The sequence below is a fragment of the Coffea eugenioides genome, chromosome 9 (assembly GCF_003713205.1).
Source record: "Coffea eugenioides isolate CCC68of chromosome 9, Ceug_1.0, whole genome shotgun sequence".
NCBI classification, from domain to species: domain Eukaryota; kingdom Viridiplantae; phylum Streptophyta; class Magnoliopsida; order Gentianales; family Rubiaceae; genus Coffea; species Coffea eugenioides.
In genome coordinates this window covers 7,340,577-7,357,168 of record NC_040043.1, presented here as the reverse complement: position 1 = coordinate 7,357,168, position 16,592 = coordinate 7,340,577, and the positions used below count along the sequence as shown (strand labels likewise).

General features: G+C 35.2%; 2 protein-coding genes across 2 annotated transcripts; one reads left to right on the top strand and one right to left on the bottom strand.

Moving 5' to 3' along the window:
• The first annotated feature begins 9,831 nt into the window (after positions 1-9,831).
• On the top strand, positions 9,832-10,515 carry LOC113782100 (heparanase-like protein 3). The gene is made up of 3 exons (XM_027328011.1): positions 9,832-9,949; positions 10,085-10,283; positions 10,410-10,515. The coding sequence occupies exons 1-3, from the start codon at positions 9,832-9,834 to the stop codon at positions 10,513-10,515; spliced, it is 423 nt and encodes a 140-aa protein (XP_027183812.1).
• Positions 10,516-12,751: 2,236 nt separating this feature from the next.
• LOC113782832 (zinc transporter 1-like) lies at positions 12,752-15,775 on the bottom strand. Its single transcript, XM_027328762.1, has 3 exons — positions 15,151-15,775; positions 13,957-14,106; positions 12,752-13,160 (listed from the first exon to the last, which is right to left on the bottom strand). Exons 1-3 carry the CDS (start codon positions 15,751-15,753, stop codon positions 12,855-12,857), a joined length of 1,059 nt encoding a protein of 352 aa, XP_027184563.1. The 5' UTR covers positions 15,754-15,775; the 3' UTR covers positions 12,752-12,854.
• Between the last annotated feature and the right edge of the window lie 817 nt (positions 15,776-16,592).

Here is a 16,592-nt window from a genome sequence, read left to right as displayed (position 1 = left end):
AAATTTCTTTATGTCATCCTCTATAAAATGGGTTTCGCCCCTCTATGGATTAGATGGATTCATGGCTGTCTTTCCACTGTGTCTTTTTCTTTCAATGTTAATGGAGTCAAACGTGGATATGTAAGACCAGCTAGAGGGATTAGACAAGGAGATCCCCTTTCCCCTTACCTTTTTCTGTTCTGTGCTGAAGGCCTTTCTAACCTACTAAATAACGTAGTCAGAAACAACCAAATTACAGGAGTTAAAATCTCAAGGCAGGGCCCCTATGTTTCTCATCTATTCTTCGCTGATGATTCTCTAATTTTTTGTAAGGCTAATGGTAATGAAGCAGGACACATAAAGGAAATCTTGGATTGCTACGGAAAAGCTTCTGGACAGCAAGTTAATATCAACAAATCAGCAGTCTTCTTTAGCAAAAATTCAAGCGAGAGAGAAAAGGCTGAGGTGATGCAGAAACTAGGAGGAATCCTACAGGTGTCGCAAGAGAAGTACTTGGGCCTACCATTAGTTGTTGGTAGGTCCAAAATAGTGTGTTCAAGTTTGTTAAAGAAAATATGATGTCAAGGATTCAGAACTAGAAAGGCAAACTACTGAGTAATGCAAGGAAAGAGGTGCTACTCAAATCTGTTGCTTTGGCACTCCCCTCTTATGCTATGTCAGTTTTCAGACTGTCAAAGAGCCTATGCAAAGAGTTAAACGGGATGATGGGCAGATTCTGGTGGAAAAATGACCAAGGGGAAAAAAGAATGCACTGGAAGAAATGAACTGATATAGTGGAAAGGAAAAAGAATGGGGGACTTGGGTTTAGGGATTTACTTTGCTTTAATGAAGCTTTGCTAGCCAAACAGGCATGGAGGCTATTTACTTGTCCCAACTTGTTGGTGAGTAAGGTGATGAAAAACAAGTATTTTCCTAAACCTAATATTTTTTAGTCCAAAGTAAAGGCTGGAGCTTCTTGGATTTGGCAAAGTTTGCATAGCTCATTAGAGTTACTTGAAAGTGGGGTCTGGAAGCATGTAGGCGATGGTGCATCAGTGGATATCTGGGAGGATAGATGGGTAGAATGCTCAAAGACTAGGAAAGTCACCTCTCCAAAGCCAGCGGGATGTCAAACGACCAAGGTCTACAATTTGATCAAGGGGAAGCAATGGAACAAGTACCTCGTCACAGCTCTGTTCTCAAAAGAGGAAGCAGAGGTGATTTTGCAAATACCTCTAAGCTTATTTCAAAAAAAGACAGATACAAGTGGAGATACACCGCAAATGGGTCCTATTCCACTAAATCCGGGTATGCAAGGGCCAAAAACAGAATCAAGGAGATGAATGAGATGAATAGAACGCAAACAAACTCCAGTACAAACAAAGAAAGGTCCAAGATATGGAATCAATTGTGGGGACTGAACATCCAGCACAAAATCAAACACTTCCTGTGAAAATGTCTCCATTGCATCCTCCCCACTAACGAGGAAATTTTTAGAAGGATTGGCAAGGGGGATCCTTTATGTAAGTGCTGTGGAGAAGAGCAAGAAACAATTGAACATGCCTTACTGAAGTGCAAGGTAAGAGAGCAAGCTTGGGCAACCTTTCCTATTTCATGGGACAATATCAGAGATCATAGTTGGAACTTTTGGAAATGGTGGGAGCAGATGCAGGAAGCTAGATCAAGGAATGATGGGAATAAACACATTGAAATCACAGCCAACTTCCTCTGGCAAATCTGGAAGACAAGGAATGAGTGAAATTTTAACCAAGCACTGAAGGAGGGGCACCAAGCATCCAAAAAAGCTATGGAGGAATGGATGGAATATGATGAGGCTGGAAGAGATGTTAAGAGGGCCAACGAAGAGATTTCTCAGCTAGGAGATAGACATTGCATGCTAGTTGGACAGATGGAACAACATAAAAATATCATGTACACGGATGCTGGAATGAGCTAAGGCAAAGCTAAAGTAGGAGTGAGGATTATTGCTAAAGTTAACAATGGCAGGATACTTGTGACTTGGTCTATCCCACACTCAGGAGCCAAAGATGCGACAGAAATGGAGGCTATAGCCATCCGAACAGCATTGGGCAAGGCCATAGAGGAAAACATGACATTTTTATTGATTCTTTCTGATTGCAAAGCTGCTATGGATAGAATCAATACAGGATGTCAAGGCCTAACCTCAATGGACATGCTAATTGAAGACATCAGACAACTGAGTTGCTCCTTTTGGAAATGTACTTTCTTTTACATTAGGAGAGAAATGAATATGTGTAGCCATGGTTTAGCTAAATTAGCTATTAACCTGATTCAAGAAACTAGGTGGAAGCAATCCTTCCTTGTGTGGCTTAATAGAGAAGCCCACAATGACTTCCGGGCAGTTGCCAGTCTTTTGTAATTTTGTTGTGCAAACATAACCGTAATTATTACTCATATATACAAGTTGACATTTAACCAAAAAAAAAAAGTCAAATACTTTGCCAAAATCGTGGAGAAGAAAAGGGAAGAAGGGAGAAAGGATGGAAAACCTCGGATTAATCTCATTGCCCGAGTCAAATAAAACCATGGACCCTTTGAAGCCATTGGACCTTTGGCGATCGGATTGATTGCAGGTGTCAATATTTTGGCATCAGGGTCCTTCACCGGCGGATCAATGAATCCGGCATACTCTTTTGGATGTGCTCTTGTTGAAGGGAGCTTAAAAAATCAGGCAGTTTATTGGATTGGACCCTTGATTGGTGGTGCAGCTATTGCCGGGGTTTTGGATGATATATGTGGCCTTTGCTGCTGGAAACCCTAGGGAACTGCTGAGGGGGCAGTTTAACCCACATGCTACTGACTTGCTTTACGTTTCTATTCTGCTGGAAATGATTGGTAACTAGGGCCTGTGATTTCTGTCGTAGAAATTTGTCACAGATATGGCAATTGCATTCGTGCCCATTGTTATAGGAAAATGTTCTCTAAGAGGTAAGTAAATAAGCACTCATGAATTTCTAACTACAATATAAGTTCCAGTTGATGTTATTGTAACTTCTTCCCATGCTGCCACGTGGCAGCTTCAGAGCTGAAGTTTAGCTTATTTCTCCTCGGTTGACATTGCTTGTTTCATTGGAGGAAGTTTAGTCAACTGCTAAAGTTTAGCTTAATTCTCCTCGGCTGACATTGGTGAAACGTTTTACTAAGTTACTTTTGGTCAAATGCAATGTACTTCAGGGTGGTTGAAAAGTACATCATTCTTTTACTTAATCTATCAAGGAGAAGCTTGCGTCTGGGATTGGCTCGATGGTGACGTGGCACAAGGTGATTGGTGGCAACTTTGCCTTCATTGCAAGTGACTTTTTTGCCCTTTCACCTTTCCTTCTGTGTTTCCCTTCGCCTTTCCTTCCGTTTGCTGTCGACGTTTTTGGCGAAAGTCAGCGAACTGCTCCACCAACTCTGCCCGCTGCAGACCCACTCCAAACTGCCTTCTTGAAGTGATGGACTTGAGATGACCACTCAGTCCCATTCATTCTTTAGCCTCTCTCTCATACATTGTGCATTCCCGAAGATTTGGTCAATGAGATATCTGAAGAGATCCCCATCAAATTCAACTTCCCTGTTCTCCTCTTCTTCCATCTCCCCTTTGTTACGGGAGAATAGATGGTGAAAAAATCAGTTGAGCCATAGTATTCTTGTGCTATAAACATTCTTTGATCTGATCTAATTTAATCAATTTTGCTTGCTTAGGTTTTTGTCCGAGAATAGAACTCCTCTTATTCTCCCTAATTTTTTTCCCTCATGTGTTGGAAGGTGAGAATCATGTACTCACAGGGTTTGTTTTCCCCCTCGATTTTATTATCCTTTTTTTCCCTTGTGCATATTTCTTCCTTATTTTAACCATTCTTGCCATAACCGTTTTGTTCCTTTTTTTTCGCAGGAAATCTTCGTCGCCCTTTAAGGAGAGGAATGGGTTTTATTTTTTCTCTCAGTTTTATTTCCTCTTTTTTCCCCTTATGCATTATTTTTTCCTTACTTTCTTGCCATAACTGTTCTATTTTTTTCTTTTTTCCACAATAAAACTTCGTTGCACTTTAAGATGGGAAATAAAAAATTTATTAATGTTTTGTCTTCTTGTCTTATTGCCTAGGTTGATCTGATTCAAGCATCTTGAAGAGCAATCGTCCAGGAAGAGAAAAGGAAAGAATAGTTTGATGCTGTTGGCTTCAAGTTTTTCTTCATTTTTTTCTGGTATTTTTGGTATCTTTTCTTCGGCCGAGATTGCCACAAGAAGGATACGAAGTGTTGCTTGAGTGCTTAAAATAAATACTAGGCATTGGACCCCGCGGCTATCGCGGGGTGCCCATATTATAGTGTTGTTGAGTGATGAGGAATATAAAATAAAGTAGAAAGAATCATAAATAGAGGGTTATTATTTTGTTGAATATTAGAGTAGTGATTGTAGATTAAGCAAATATGAGATAGTATATGTAAATGTAGAGCGATGTGAAATTGGTATTTATTGTATCTAGTGTAAGAGTGCTAACTGATGGTTTATTTATGAAGAAGATGTTTGTGCAAGAAATAGATTATGAATAGGAAAGCAAAAGGCATGTGTTTTTTTTATATATACATCCTAATTTGAGAGTGTACTTAGGTTAATGTAAGATTTATTTAATAACATAGATTTAGAGTATTTTGTATCATAGAGTTGGAATAGTGGATAGAGAAGTGATAGATTGGATTGATTTATTTATAAATAGATATAGTAAAATTGGTGTGATTTGTATTGTGTTTTTTAAAATTAATACGATCTACAGATTTGATGGATAATATTGGTTTCAAAAAATTTTGTTTTTTTATTTTAATTTAGTGATAAGTAAATATTATTTAAATTAATGGAATATATATTAATTTTTTAAAGTTGATAGGATGGAAAATTAGGCGGAGAATTGCATTGAGAGTGTTATAATTTATTGTACTTTGGGTGTTGGTAGTTTATGTATTCTAGGATGATGATATTTTCATAATTTGGATAGCTAGGATGAGTAAGTGTGCATTGTTGCAGCAGAAAAGTTTATGGAAAGGATATAAAAGAATGGGAAGTTTGTTGAAAAATAAATGGATAATAGATATTTTTTGGCCAATTTTGATATAGTTTGGGTGTTGTGTGATGAGATAAATTAATAATTTGGAATAATTTGATACTATAGCTTGGTAAAATATGTGTTTATTCATTAAGTAGGTTTTTTTTTGTATAAGTAAAGATGATATTGATTTAGTTATGAATAAATGTGATTGAAATAGATGGGAGCTGTATTTTTTTAATTAATAGAATCTGAATAAGTAAAGGATAATATTAATTTTGAGAGCTAATAGATTTTATATTAATAGGTTAGTACTAAATGGATATTATTGAAAGTAAGGTGATGCATATAAATTTTTTTTATAAGAAATGGAAATGATTGCACATGAAAATTAAAGAGTTTAATCACTGTAATTTACAGTAGAATTTTTAAATATTTACTGTTTGATGTTTATGCGACTTATTTTATGGTACTCAAAGTTGTAGTGAATTTTGTATTAATATATATATATAGGTATACGATATATTTTGTAATATGTGTGGATATATATATATATATATGCGTGTGTGTTTAGTATTTTATTTTAGGAGATATAATGGTTTAATTTTTTATTGTTTATATTTTTTGTGGTTTTGTTTGTTTGTTTGTTATATTTTTATTATTTATTTATTTATACACATGTATATATATATATATATGTATATTTAATATTTTATTTGAGCTTGTAAGATTGTTTAATATTGTTTTATCGTGTCTATCTTTTCTAGTTTTGTTTGTTTGTTATATTTGTGGTGTTACTATTTGTCTTGTGATTCATGTGTCAGTGCGATATTTGTTTTTGAGTTGTATCATGTATATTTTTGCTATATATATAGGAGTTCGGTTTTAAGTATTTGTATGTAAATTTCTAGTTGTTTGGTTATATTTTTTTATAGTTTTAGAGAAAAGTTTGTCTTTTTTATTTTGGTTTTCAGTGCTATATTTTTAAATTTTGAAATATTATCAAAGTAACATTTTTGAAATAGAGGGAAATTATCTTGTATTTTTAAAAACAATTAGTTGTATAATGCAAGCTAATACAAAGTGGCACAATTGATTTATATTTATTAGATACACACAAAATTTTTGTCGATATATATATAATTTTCAGAAAATCAATATTTTTGTCGATATATATATTTTGCTGAAAATAAATATATATAAAAAGGTACACAATTAATCATCACTTTGTATTGACCACATTTATGTTATGTTACTCAATCTTAAAATGCAAAAGCTTTAAATTAATAATTTAGTAGTTAACAAATATTATCGAAGTAACATTTTTGAAATAGAGGAAAATTATCCTATATTTTTAAAAACAATTGGTCGTATTAGTGGAAGCTAATACAAAGTGGCACAATTGATTTATATTTATTAGATATACACAAAATTTTTGTCAATATATATATTTTTCAGAAAATCATTATTTTTGTTGATATATATATTTTGGAGAAAATGAATATATATATATATATATATAGATAAAGGCACACAAATAGGATGCAATAATATATATAGATTTGTATAGCCCTAAAAATTCGTGCTGCATTAGGGAATGGAAGGTAGCAACTGGAACAAACAAAACCAAAGAAACAATAATTAAGTGAGATGACATCTAAAGACCATAAGGTACATAAGGTACAAAATTGATAGGGAAATTACGAAGAGACTAGCACAAAAGAGGACAAATTCAACACCGAAATTACAAAATAACCGGCGTCGAAGGAGAATTGAAGCAGTGGACAAAAGAGGACGTGGAAGGAGAATTGCACCAGCGGACAAAAGAGACAAAATCAACACCAAAATTACAAAATAACCGGCGAAAATCACTGTAGCAAGGCCTTCGGCGCTTTATGTAGTTAGAGATATATTATAAGAAAAGCAAGAGAGGTAGAAAGAGAAGAGAAAATAGAAGACCTGAGCACGAGCGAAATTGAAAGCGAGGTAATTATTGAAATCAGGAAACTTAGAATAGTGCTGGAGTTGCGGCCAAATCTCAGACTTATCGGAAGTCAGAGAAATTTGCTGCTCCAGCCCAACTGATTTGCCCAATTAAAGATGCCACAAATTTCTTACTTAGAACCCAAGTTGTAAATCTTGAATTTTTCTTATACCTTCGATTTAAATAGCCGCAGTCCCAAAAAAGATTGGGCCTTTTAGTCTAAATTACCTGTAAATTTGCTATCTTGGGCATTTATGACTCATTTAATGTCACCTCAGCTTAATACCACCTATCTTTACTAATTGGTATCCTCTATTTTGTTATCATAAACTTCCCAGCCAGCCCTGCAATGGAGTAAAAATTGTAGCATTCCAACTAAGCGTTTTCTTCTGGGGGATAGATCTTGAAGATTAGCTTCAAGATATAAAGATGGTTTTATTTAGTAGTGTACTACATGGGATTGTGTATACGGTTGTCTTTGTTTAGTTATAGCTCCATTTTCGTGTACTCTGAGATTGTAAAAGACATTGGAACAGCCAAAGGCTTTGTATTTGTAGATGGGATTAGTGCCATTGGAGAAATAGATGACGCTTTCATTTGTGCCACCTTGGATTGGTGGCCACCTGAAAAATGTGACTATGGAACCTGTAGTTGGGACCATGCTTCCCTTCTCAATCTGGTACTTTCCATTTTCCTGCATTTGCAGCTATTTCATGTTTCATGTTTATGTCTGTGTGTGTGTGTGTGCCTTTTTTAATGTTACCTGCAAGCTTACTACGTTGGTATGCTGAAGTTGTTGATGGATTTAGTCCACATGAACCAATGCCGTCTTTTATAACAAGGGGATGGTGGCTTGTTTGAGCTGTATATTTCAGCTTCAAATTCATTTCCGATTAAAAAGATGCGATTTTTATGCTTTAGACGGAGTGTCAGAAAAGTTTTTTGATGGCTGCGAATTTCACTCTGATGCTTTCAGCAATGAAGTTGTAAAAGGGGAAGGAGACAATACTTGTCGCTTATCATTTATGCTCTGTTTTGTTTGCCTTCTTTGATTAAAGTCCAAAAGATCTTGATTGTGTTCTGAGAGAGATGTTAACGAATTTCAAATTGTCCAAAATGATTCTGGGCTATTATATGCCGTGGCCAATTTGAATTAAAACATTAGTGTTTAATGGACTGGTTTGATCTGTTTCTTGGTTTATTTGCAGGATCTTAACAACATAATTTTATTAAATGCAGTCAGAGGTATTAACTTTTTCTGGCTTTTTTGATTACTAAAAACGGCATTCTAACGTTATAGTCCTGTTATGGGAGCTCAAGTTGCTATCTTCCCCTCATTTTACAGCTTTTTCACTATTAAAGATTAGACTTGGGGGCACCTTGCAAGATAATGTCATATATCAAACTCAGAGTAATCAACGCTGCCATTCATTTGTTAAGAATTCTTCAAAGTTGTTTGGCTTCGCTCAAGGGTGGGTGCCTTCCTTCATCTTGACGGGATGAATTAAACTCCTTTTTCAAGAAATCTCTGGGTACGTAAGAAACACCACCTTGGTTAGTTAGACTCAGGGGCGGATTTAAAGAGGGGCACTGGGGGGCCCCTTAAATTCCTATAATAGTTCTATAATTTTGACATAATTTTAAAGGTGTCCCCAGAATTTTTTTTAGAAAAAATGTGAAAGAATGGGTCACAAAATTTATATCATTCACTTTCCTCCTCTGGTCCCCATTTCCCCCCCCCCCCAACAGGGCCAAGTACCAATTTTATCAGTCATTACTTTTGATCCCCACTCCCCAAGTTCCATTTACTCCTCTGGTCCCCCATTTCCTTTCACAACCCGACGACCCCTCTTCTTTCACACCCCAACTAACAACTTTTTTTATTTATCACTTCATCCAATCATCATTAATCATTTACTTCCTTTGTCCCCACTCCCCAATTTCTCTTTCCTCCTCTGACTCTTGGTTGTCCCCACTCGCCAACATACATACGAGAGCCACTTTTTCTTCCACAACCAAAACTTGTTACTCTTTCTCTTGATCACTTCATTGATTTAGAGATTGCACCAAAATCAATTGATCTTCTGGGACCTGGGTCCGCCACTAATTTGCAGCTCTTTTTACCAACTTTAAGAGACCATCAAAATCAGGTTCTAAACAATTACTTATTATTATTATTATTTTAAATTTGTTTGCAAATATATTTCTAGAGCATGAGACTATTACTATTTTAAAGAAATTTGAAAATTGATTAGTTAACGTAATAACTAATAAATGGGTTATTTGATAAATATTTTAACTTGTAAAATGGTGATTTTATGGATTTATAATTTATTTTTTATTTTCCTTGATTAGTTTCTTATATTGGAGTTAATGTAATGATGAATAGAGGACCATTTGACATATATTTTAACTTTTAAATTATTCTTGTATGGATTCTTTTGTCTAATTAACTTGATTAGGTTCATATGTAGTGATTAATGATTTGATATAGTAATGAATAAATAAGTCATTTAATAAATAACTTTAATGATTTGACATATATTAATGATTTATCTTTTTATGTTTTTCATGGAATATACATATCATTTGTACTTGTTGGTGAATTTATTTTTTTTACTTAAAAATTAAAAAAAGAGTAGATAAAAAATTTTAGTGTCATTTTTACCCTCACTAAGATTTTTTCCTGGCTCCGCCACTGGTTAGACTGGTAATTATTTGTCATTATTCTCATCGATCTGAAATTAATGAATCACTGCCTTCATTCCAGGGCTGAAATTATATTTGGTTTGAATGCTCTGAATGGGGAGGAGAATAAGGTCCGATGGTTCAGCAGTTGGAGCTTGGGATTCCTCAAATGTTGAAGCTTTTATTCGTTACACTGTTGAAAAGGGCTACAACATATATGGTTGGGAACTTGGTAATATCATTTACCTTTCTATGGTTAGCCTACTGCAGAAATGTTTCTTCTCTGTTTTTATATAGTTTTTTCAAATGATTTAGATAGTTTGAGATTAGTTTCGGATGGTAATTTTTCATCATCTATTTTGGCCAGGGAATGAACTTTGCGGCGGTGGAGTTGGGACAAGAGTTGCACCTGATCAGCATGCTTCTGATACAATTGTACTACACAACAAAGTGCAAGAAATCTACAAGGATGTAGCAAACAAGCCAATTGTTTTAGCGCCGGGAGGATTCTTTGATGTCAACTGGTTTACAGATTTTTTGCGTAGGACCAACAATGCTGTAGATTTGTATTGGAATAGATTGCCTTTCTTTTTTTTTTTTTTTTTTTATTTAAATCAGATGGTGAAAATGATTTGCCTCACCTACTTATATGGCTATAATTTGCTGAAGAAAATGACCTTTTGTTTATTCAGGTTAACCCAAGCTTTCGCCTTTCTTGGATTTCTTCCGGAGCTGGAAACAAAAATGGCCACCCGTGAAAAACAACTGGTAAGGGAAAACGGAAGATTTGTTGTATGATTTTGGCAAGTGAATTTATTCTGGCCACCCGCTCTTTTTATACATATCATTCCTGGTTTCCATTTTTTTCTTGTACAACGAATCTTTGCAAATCATAGGCCATTGTTTTACTTCTTTTAACGATTTGTTACGATTAGATGTTTACCATTTACCTAAGAGTTGGGTTGTTCTTTGTATAAATTTTAACAACTTTTTTTTTGTATAAAATTCAACCACTTGATTAATTGTTCTTTGTAATTTCGTTATGCATTCACCATTACATTTGACCATGAATCAATGGAGTGATTTACTTATCATTGACTACATTTTTAGATGAAAATTTTGACAACAACAAGTCAAGTGGCTACATTTGACAAAGTAGATTAAAGCTCAGAAGCTTTTATTCATTTTATTTGTTCTCATAACTTCCTTCCTGGTAATTTTTGTAAAATAGAGATCACAAAGTGTGTAACTTCTTCTTTGAATAACTTATCACCAATACAACATAATTAAAACCAAAAACGTTCTAAAGTTTGTAGAAATCAATGTATTTTTCCAACAATACACATTTGTATTTACAAGGTAAACAAAAAGAAACAAATGTAAATTTACTTCTATACAATGCAATTACTAATAAATTCCACAAAAACAAATTATTTTATGTGAAAAATATAACTATGACTACTACAAAGCTATTGTTTCATCAATTACTACCGATGAATTCATTCCAATGGGCGCTGGCTGTGCAGAGCACAGCCCACCCCTACTAGTACTCGTACATAAATGAGTTTTACCAAATCCCTCGAGCTCTCAAATCTACAATTACATAGATACCTGACCGGAACCAATTAACGTATCAAAATTACCTTATTTAGAAACTCAAATAATTAGAGGTTGGTCGAGATATATAAACGTAATATGCATTACATTTTAGCCATCTACAATTTAGCACTTTTTTTTACATAACTTTTTTATAATTTCAAAAGCTACACGTGATCCTCCTATGATAAGAAAGGTGAATAATCTTTACTTGCGGCCTCCTATGATTAAAAAAGGTGACTAATCTTCTTACTTGAGAGGAGGGCTTGGAAGTTGTATGTCAAACGATTATTTTGAAGCTCAGACGGACAAACAATGTTGTTAAATTCGGACCGGATAGCGACTCGATTAAATTATAAGGTTAGGGATCAACTGGTTCAGACTGTTCTCAAAGACCTGCTGACGTCAGTTTGATGTCATAATTATTTTATATTTTTATAAATTTCAGAAATATTGAAATTAGGTTCTTGGTTATATTCAACTAATCATATAAAATATTCCAAAATAGCAACCAAATAACCTAAAAATTATATATAAAAATGTAAATCCGTTGGGAAGCACGGTCCAATGGGAATCAGAGGAGGAGAATCTGAGAATGTGGAAGCCCGGTCCAATGGGAATCGTCGTCATGAAAATTGAAAGCACAATTTAATGGAACTTGACCGTCCTAATGACTTTGTATTCAGTGCAAAACTACAGTTTCCAGAGCTGCAGCTTAAATAAGTTTTGCGACCATAAACAATAGGTGTTACTGTGGTGGTCAATAATGAGATTGAGACCTGTGTAAGTTGGCCGAAGCCACTATTTACTGGCTATATTAGGTGGAGTCTAACTTGTTTGGATATCATATTATTTCAAATAATATTTCGCTTGCATAATAAATACATTTTTCAACTCACCTTTTTATATTTCCAATCACTTTTCTATCTCAAATACATCACATCACAAAAGGTGCTACAGTAATTATTCCAAATAATATTTCAAATAACACTCTATCAAGTACATATTTAGTACTAGTACTGTTAAGTTAACTTGTGACGAGGAGAATGCTCCTTCCATGGGGCTGAATGAATCAAGGGGTTGTGTCCCATGACGAAACAGCTACGTTGAAGATACAGAAATCTGGTAGCTGTCAATTCCAATTTTATGAAGGTGAATTTAAAATGAGTACTAGCGCAGTTAGAGCATTTGGCAGACCGTCTTCCTTATTCAAGATAACCACAGACAAGATCATTGTTCTTGTATGACTTCTAACACGATGTGCTCCTCCATGGTTTTGCAGATTGTTGTACTTTTTGGACTGTTTTGGTTATTTTTTTGTTGGACAGACCCTTGTTAAGTAGGGATGAACTTCTTCATATGACTCATTCTCTGTTCTGGGGTAGTTGAGCATTTTTTTTTGTTACGTGAGGGAGAAACTAAAATTCATACCCTCACGTTAATGAATCCATCTTCAAAAATGAATTTGCTTCCCAAGAGATGTGAGGGTGAAACTTTTCCAAAGTAACTATTCCTAGGTTATACTAATACATACAATAATATTAGGCCCATTTAGCCAAAAGTGACATGCAACCTGCTCCCAGCAGCAGTGAAAAGTTGGCTCCAAATTGGAGCCTTGAGTTATTTTGAAGTCTGGGATTCATAAAATCGGCAGCAAGGAGATCAACAAGTGCCATATAAACTAAAATTCCAGCTGACGCAGAGTTGAAGATGCCCTCCACAATTAGAGCTGTTGTGCTATTCTCATCATAGATGTTTGAAATTCCTATACCAATCGCAACTCCAATGGGCGTTGTCAGGGCAAAGAAAATTGCCATTACTGTGATAGTCTTAGCCTTGAATGTTGCCTGCAAAATCAACACAGCATCCAGATGGAAACAAGATCAACTCAATGATATGTTAATTGCTCTATTATCCTATCCCTCCTCAAGCAATAATAAGAAGGTAAAAGTGTTTTGCTTCTGTAATCAGCACACCATGATAGCATAGCAAGAATTCCATGTACTATCAAACTGTAAACAGGGCTGTAGGGCGTAGCCAGTCAAATCGCATTATCCACCTTTTATTTTCTCACTGACCATTCAACATTGTGGGCAGAGATGCTTTGACTGTGAAAATGGAATGTGATGGCTTCCAAAATGGAAAAGGACACTTGGTATTAGCAAGCACCATCAGTGACATGGATGCACCTTCACTGGTTGGCTAAATTAAGCAGGTCCTCTCTTTTTCTCTCTCTCTCCTTTTTTTTCTCTCCCATTTTGGTTGGGGGTGGGGGGTTTAGAGTTTACTAGAGTTATTGCAGAAAGTTCCCAATTGATTATCAGTTGTTTACTTTTGACTAAAGATGGGAAAAAGGGAGTTCTTTGAGAAGATGCATGACCTACAAAAAAAGAGACGCAGAAAGCTTATCACTTATCAACGTGCTAGTGAGGGCTGTATCTAGCTAATTGGGGTCTCAATAATATATAGAACCAAAAGATACAAATAAAGATTGACTTGCCACTTCGATAGATGAACTTGCTAAAGCTTTACAAATGCCCTGTTCAAGCTTTACAAATGCCCTGTTCTATCATATGTACGTGCCTGAACAGCATATGAGGCAGCAATGAATAGGGCAGTAGATTACTGTGCAAATTATAGTACCTGAGATATGCAACCTCCCAAGCCCATGCCTTCAAAAAGTTGATGAAAAGTCAATGCTGCTACAAGGGGTTTGATTGTTTTGGGACTCTCTGATGCGCCCAAAGATATGCCAATGACCACAGAATGCACCACAATTCCCATCTCCAAAACCTGTTCAAAGTACAAAGCCCATCATCATATGTATAGTGAACTACAACTCTGATCTCCAAAACATAGTAGTACTTCCTTTGTTTCAATTATTTTGTATGCTTGGGGATTCATTTTTTAAAAAATAGTGATTTAATTATGATGTTCGTACTTTTTTTTTTCAATCTTATCATCACACATTCAAAATTCGAATTTGAATGGTAATATGCATATGATTAAAAAAGAAAGGATTGTATTAAAAGAAGAGACTAAAATGTGTATAATAAACATTTTGGAATGTTCTAACATGGAAAATATGACACTTTCAGATGATAAAAGAGTATTAAGTTGAACTAAAGTGCTCATCGTTCAATTTAATGATTGGAATGAATCTAGAAAAGTTCACCTTCATCAATCAATTTAAGTTATTAGATTAATTCTAATACCAACCAATTAAGTTCAATTTATTGATTGGAATGAATCTAGAAAAAGTTCACCTTCATCAATGAAATTAAGTTATTACATTAACTAATTCTGTTTCCAACCAATGAATCACAACCGAACTACAACCAATCTGATGATGCTTGTGCTAGCTTTTCGTTTTTGTATTATTGATTTTAGAATCTCAAACCCCATCAGCAAATAAGGTAAGAAACTTTAGTGGAGCAAAAAGTAGCATTTTGCAATCTCAATGGCTCGTCAAGTCATTTGGGTGGCCTAAGAAACAATCTCGACCGGTTGAACCACTCATTTCTATCGGTCAAATTATTAAACTGAACAATTAAACCGGATTTTGGTCGAGCTCTAATTGAATTAGATAACAATCTGCTTGTCCAAAAACGAACTCGCAAGAAAGGCAAATCATAGACCAGAAGTTTAATTAAAAATAAAAAAAAAATTTAAGAAGACTTTCCTCAAAATTCGATCGCACGAAACAGATTAAAAAAAGGAATTGGAGAATCTAAACCTCTACAATCAATTCATATATATTCCTCAAAGAACTTTTTATGAGAGGTAAAACAAGATTACTATATATTTATATATAATATAAAGAAAAAGAAAAGTGACCTGTGAAACAACACGATGCCGAATCAGGGCTGATGAACTGGACTCCTCATTTGATGACAAAGTAGAGCCATGAGCATGGCCATGAGTTGCATGTGTGTGAAGGTGGACATGAGCTTGATGATCACCAACTTTTTCTGCGTCCCCAGAGACTGGGTTGGCCTTACAAAAATGGGACCTCTGGTAATAGCTAGTAGCAAAAGTATCCACCATCAAAGTCCCAATAGCCGAAAGCATGGCTACAAAGCCAGAAAAAGGAAACCCCCAGGGATTTTCATTCAAACATGGACTAGTCAGGCTCTCAAATGCATCTGGTAAAACATGGACCATCCCAGTAGCTAAAATGACCCCTGCAGCAAAAGCCTTAATCATGAAAAAGATATCATTTTCAGGCGAAAAAGATGGGAAGGTTTTGCTCAAAACTGGGACTGACACCCCAATACCACCAGCAATGAGAATTGTAGCTATGGCTACCAATTTGTACTTTAGAGCCTCTGCTCTATTCTTCCCTCCTTCAACCTCTGATTTGTCACACGTACATTCAGAAAATACAGAAATAGGGAGGAGAAACAATAGAATGACTAGCAAAAGAGTAAAGCTCTTCATGGCTAGGAAAAGTGTGGTAATGAATGGACTGTGAAGACGTGAACTATATATATACCTAAATTGGTATAAGTTGTGGGACTTTAGAATTGATAAAGAAAAGATGAGAATGTGATTATGGCGACATGCAATGCAGCAGTGTTTTTGGAACTGAGAAAAGAAGGACAAATGTTCGGCGATTTGGGGCTAATGACGACATTGTGTGTTAATTGAGCCAAGTTGATTGTGATGATTAATTGTGCTGACAACTTTAGTGTGATTAAATCTTTACATGTACTTCTACCTACGTATGTCCAACTAATTTCTTGGTATTAGGATCTGGTGCGAAATTGAATCGTATGTAACATTAGCATGAGCCACTAATTTAATTTGTCTGGTTTATGATTAACTTCCTGTTCGAAACTTAGGCCATGTTTTGGAGGTTACCAAGGACAGTTCTAGGCTTTGGGAGGAAGTAGACTAACACTAACGTTTTTTTGTTTTGACCATATAACAGGCCCTTAACATCTTAAGTAAATATAAAAAGAAGAACATGCACCAGCGATTATGTAGTAAGATGTCTCTAACTTTTGCCCAACAACATTCTTTAACATTAGTTTATTCGGATTCTCTAATAAATCAGGTTAGGCCACAGAATCCTGTGTATGTATCTTTCCCAGAACATACACACACACACACACAGAGTCTGATGGGTCTTCACTTTTATTTGGAGGTGGATGTTCATCAAAACCTTTATGATCAGTATTATGACCTGGACAACCACTATTTGACCTCCTTTTTCATTTTTAAACATTTTAAAGATTTTCTCTTTGAGATATTATCAGCTGAGTTTTCTGTACCCA

Coding starts and splice junctions, on each gene's coding strand:
- LOC113782100 (XM_027328011.1), top strand. CDS start 9,832: ATGGGGAGGAGAATAAGGTCCGATGGTTCAGCAGTTGGAGCTTGGGAT. Junction 9,950..10,084: donor CATATATGGTTGGGAACTTG/GTAATATCATTT, acceptor TATTTTGGCCAG/GGAATGAACTTTGCGGCGGT. Junction 10,284..10,409: donor ACCAACAATGCTGTAGATTT/GTATTGGAATAG, acceptor TTGTTTATTCAG/GTTAACCCAAGCTTTCGCCT.
- LOC113782832 (XM_027328762.1), bottom strand. CDS start 15,753: ATGAAGAGCTTTACTCTTTTGCTAGTCATTCTATTGTTTCTCCTCCCT. Junction 14,107..15,150: donor GGCATCGTGTTGTTTCACAG/GTCACTTTTCTT, acceptor TACTTTGAACAG/GTTTTGGAGATGGGAATTGT. Junction 13,161..13,956: donor TGGGAGGTTGCATATCTCAG/GTACTATAATTT, acceptor TTGATTTTGCAG/GCAACATTCAAGGCTAAGAC.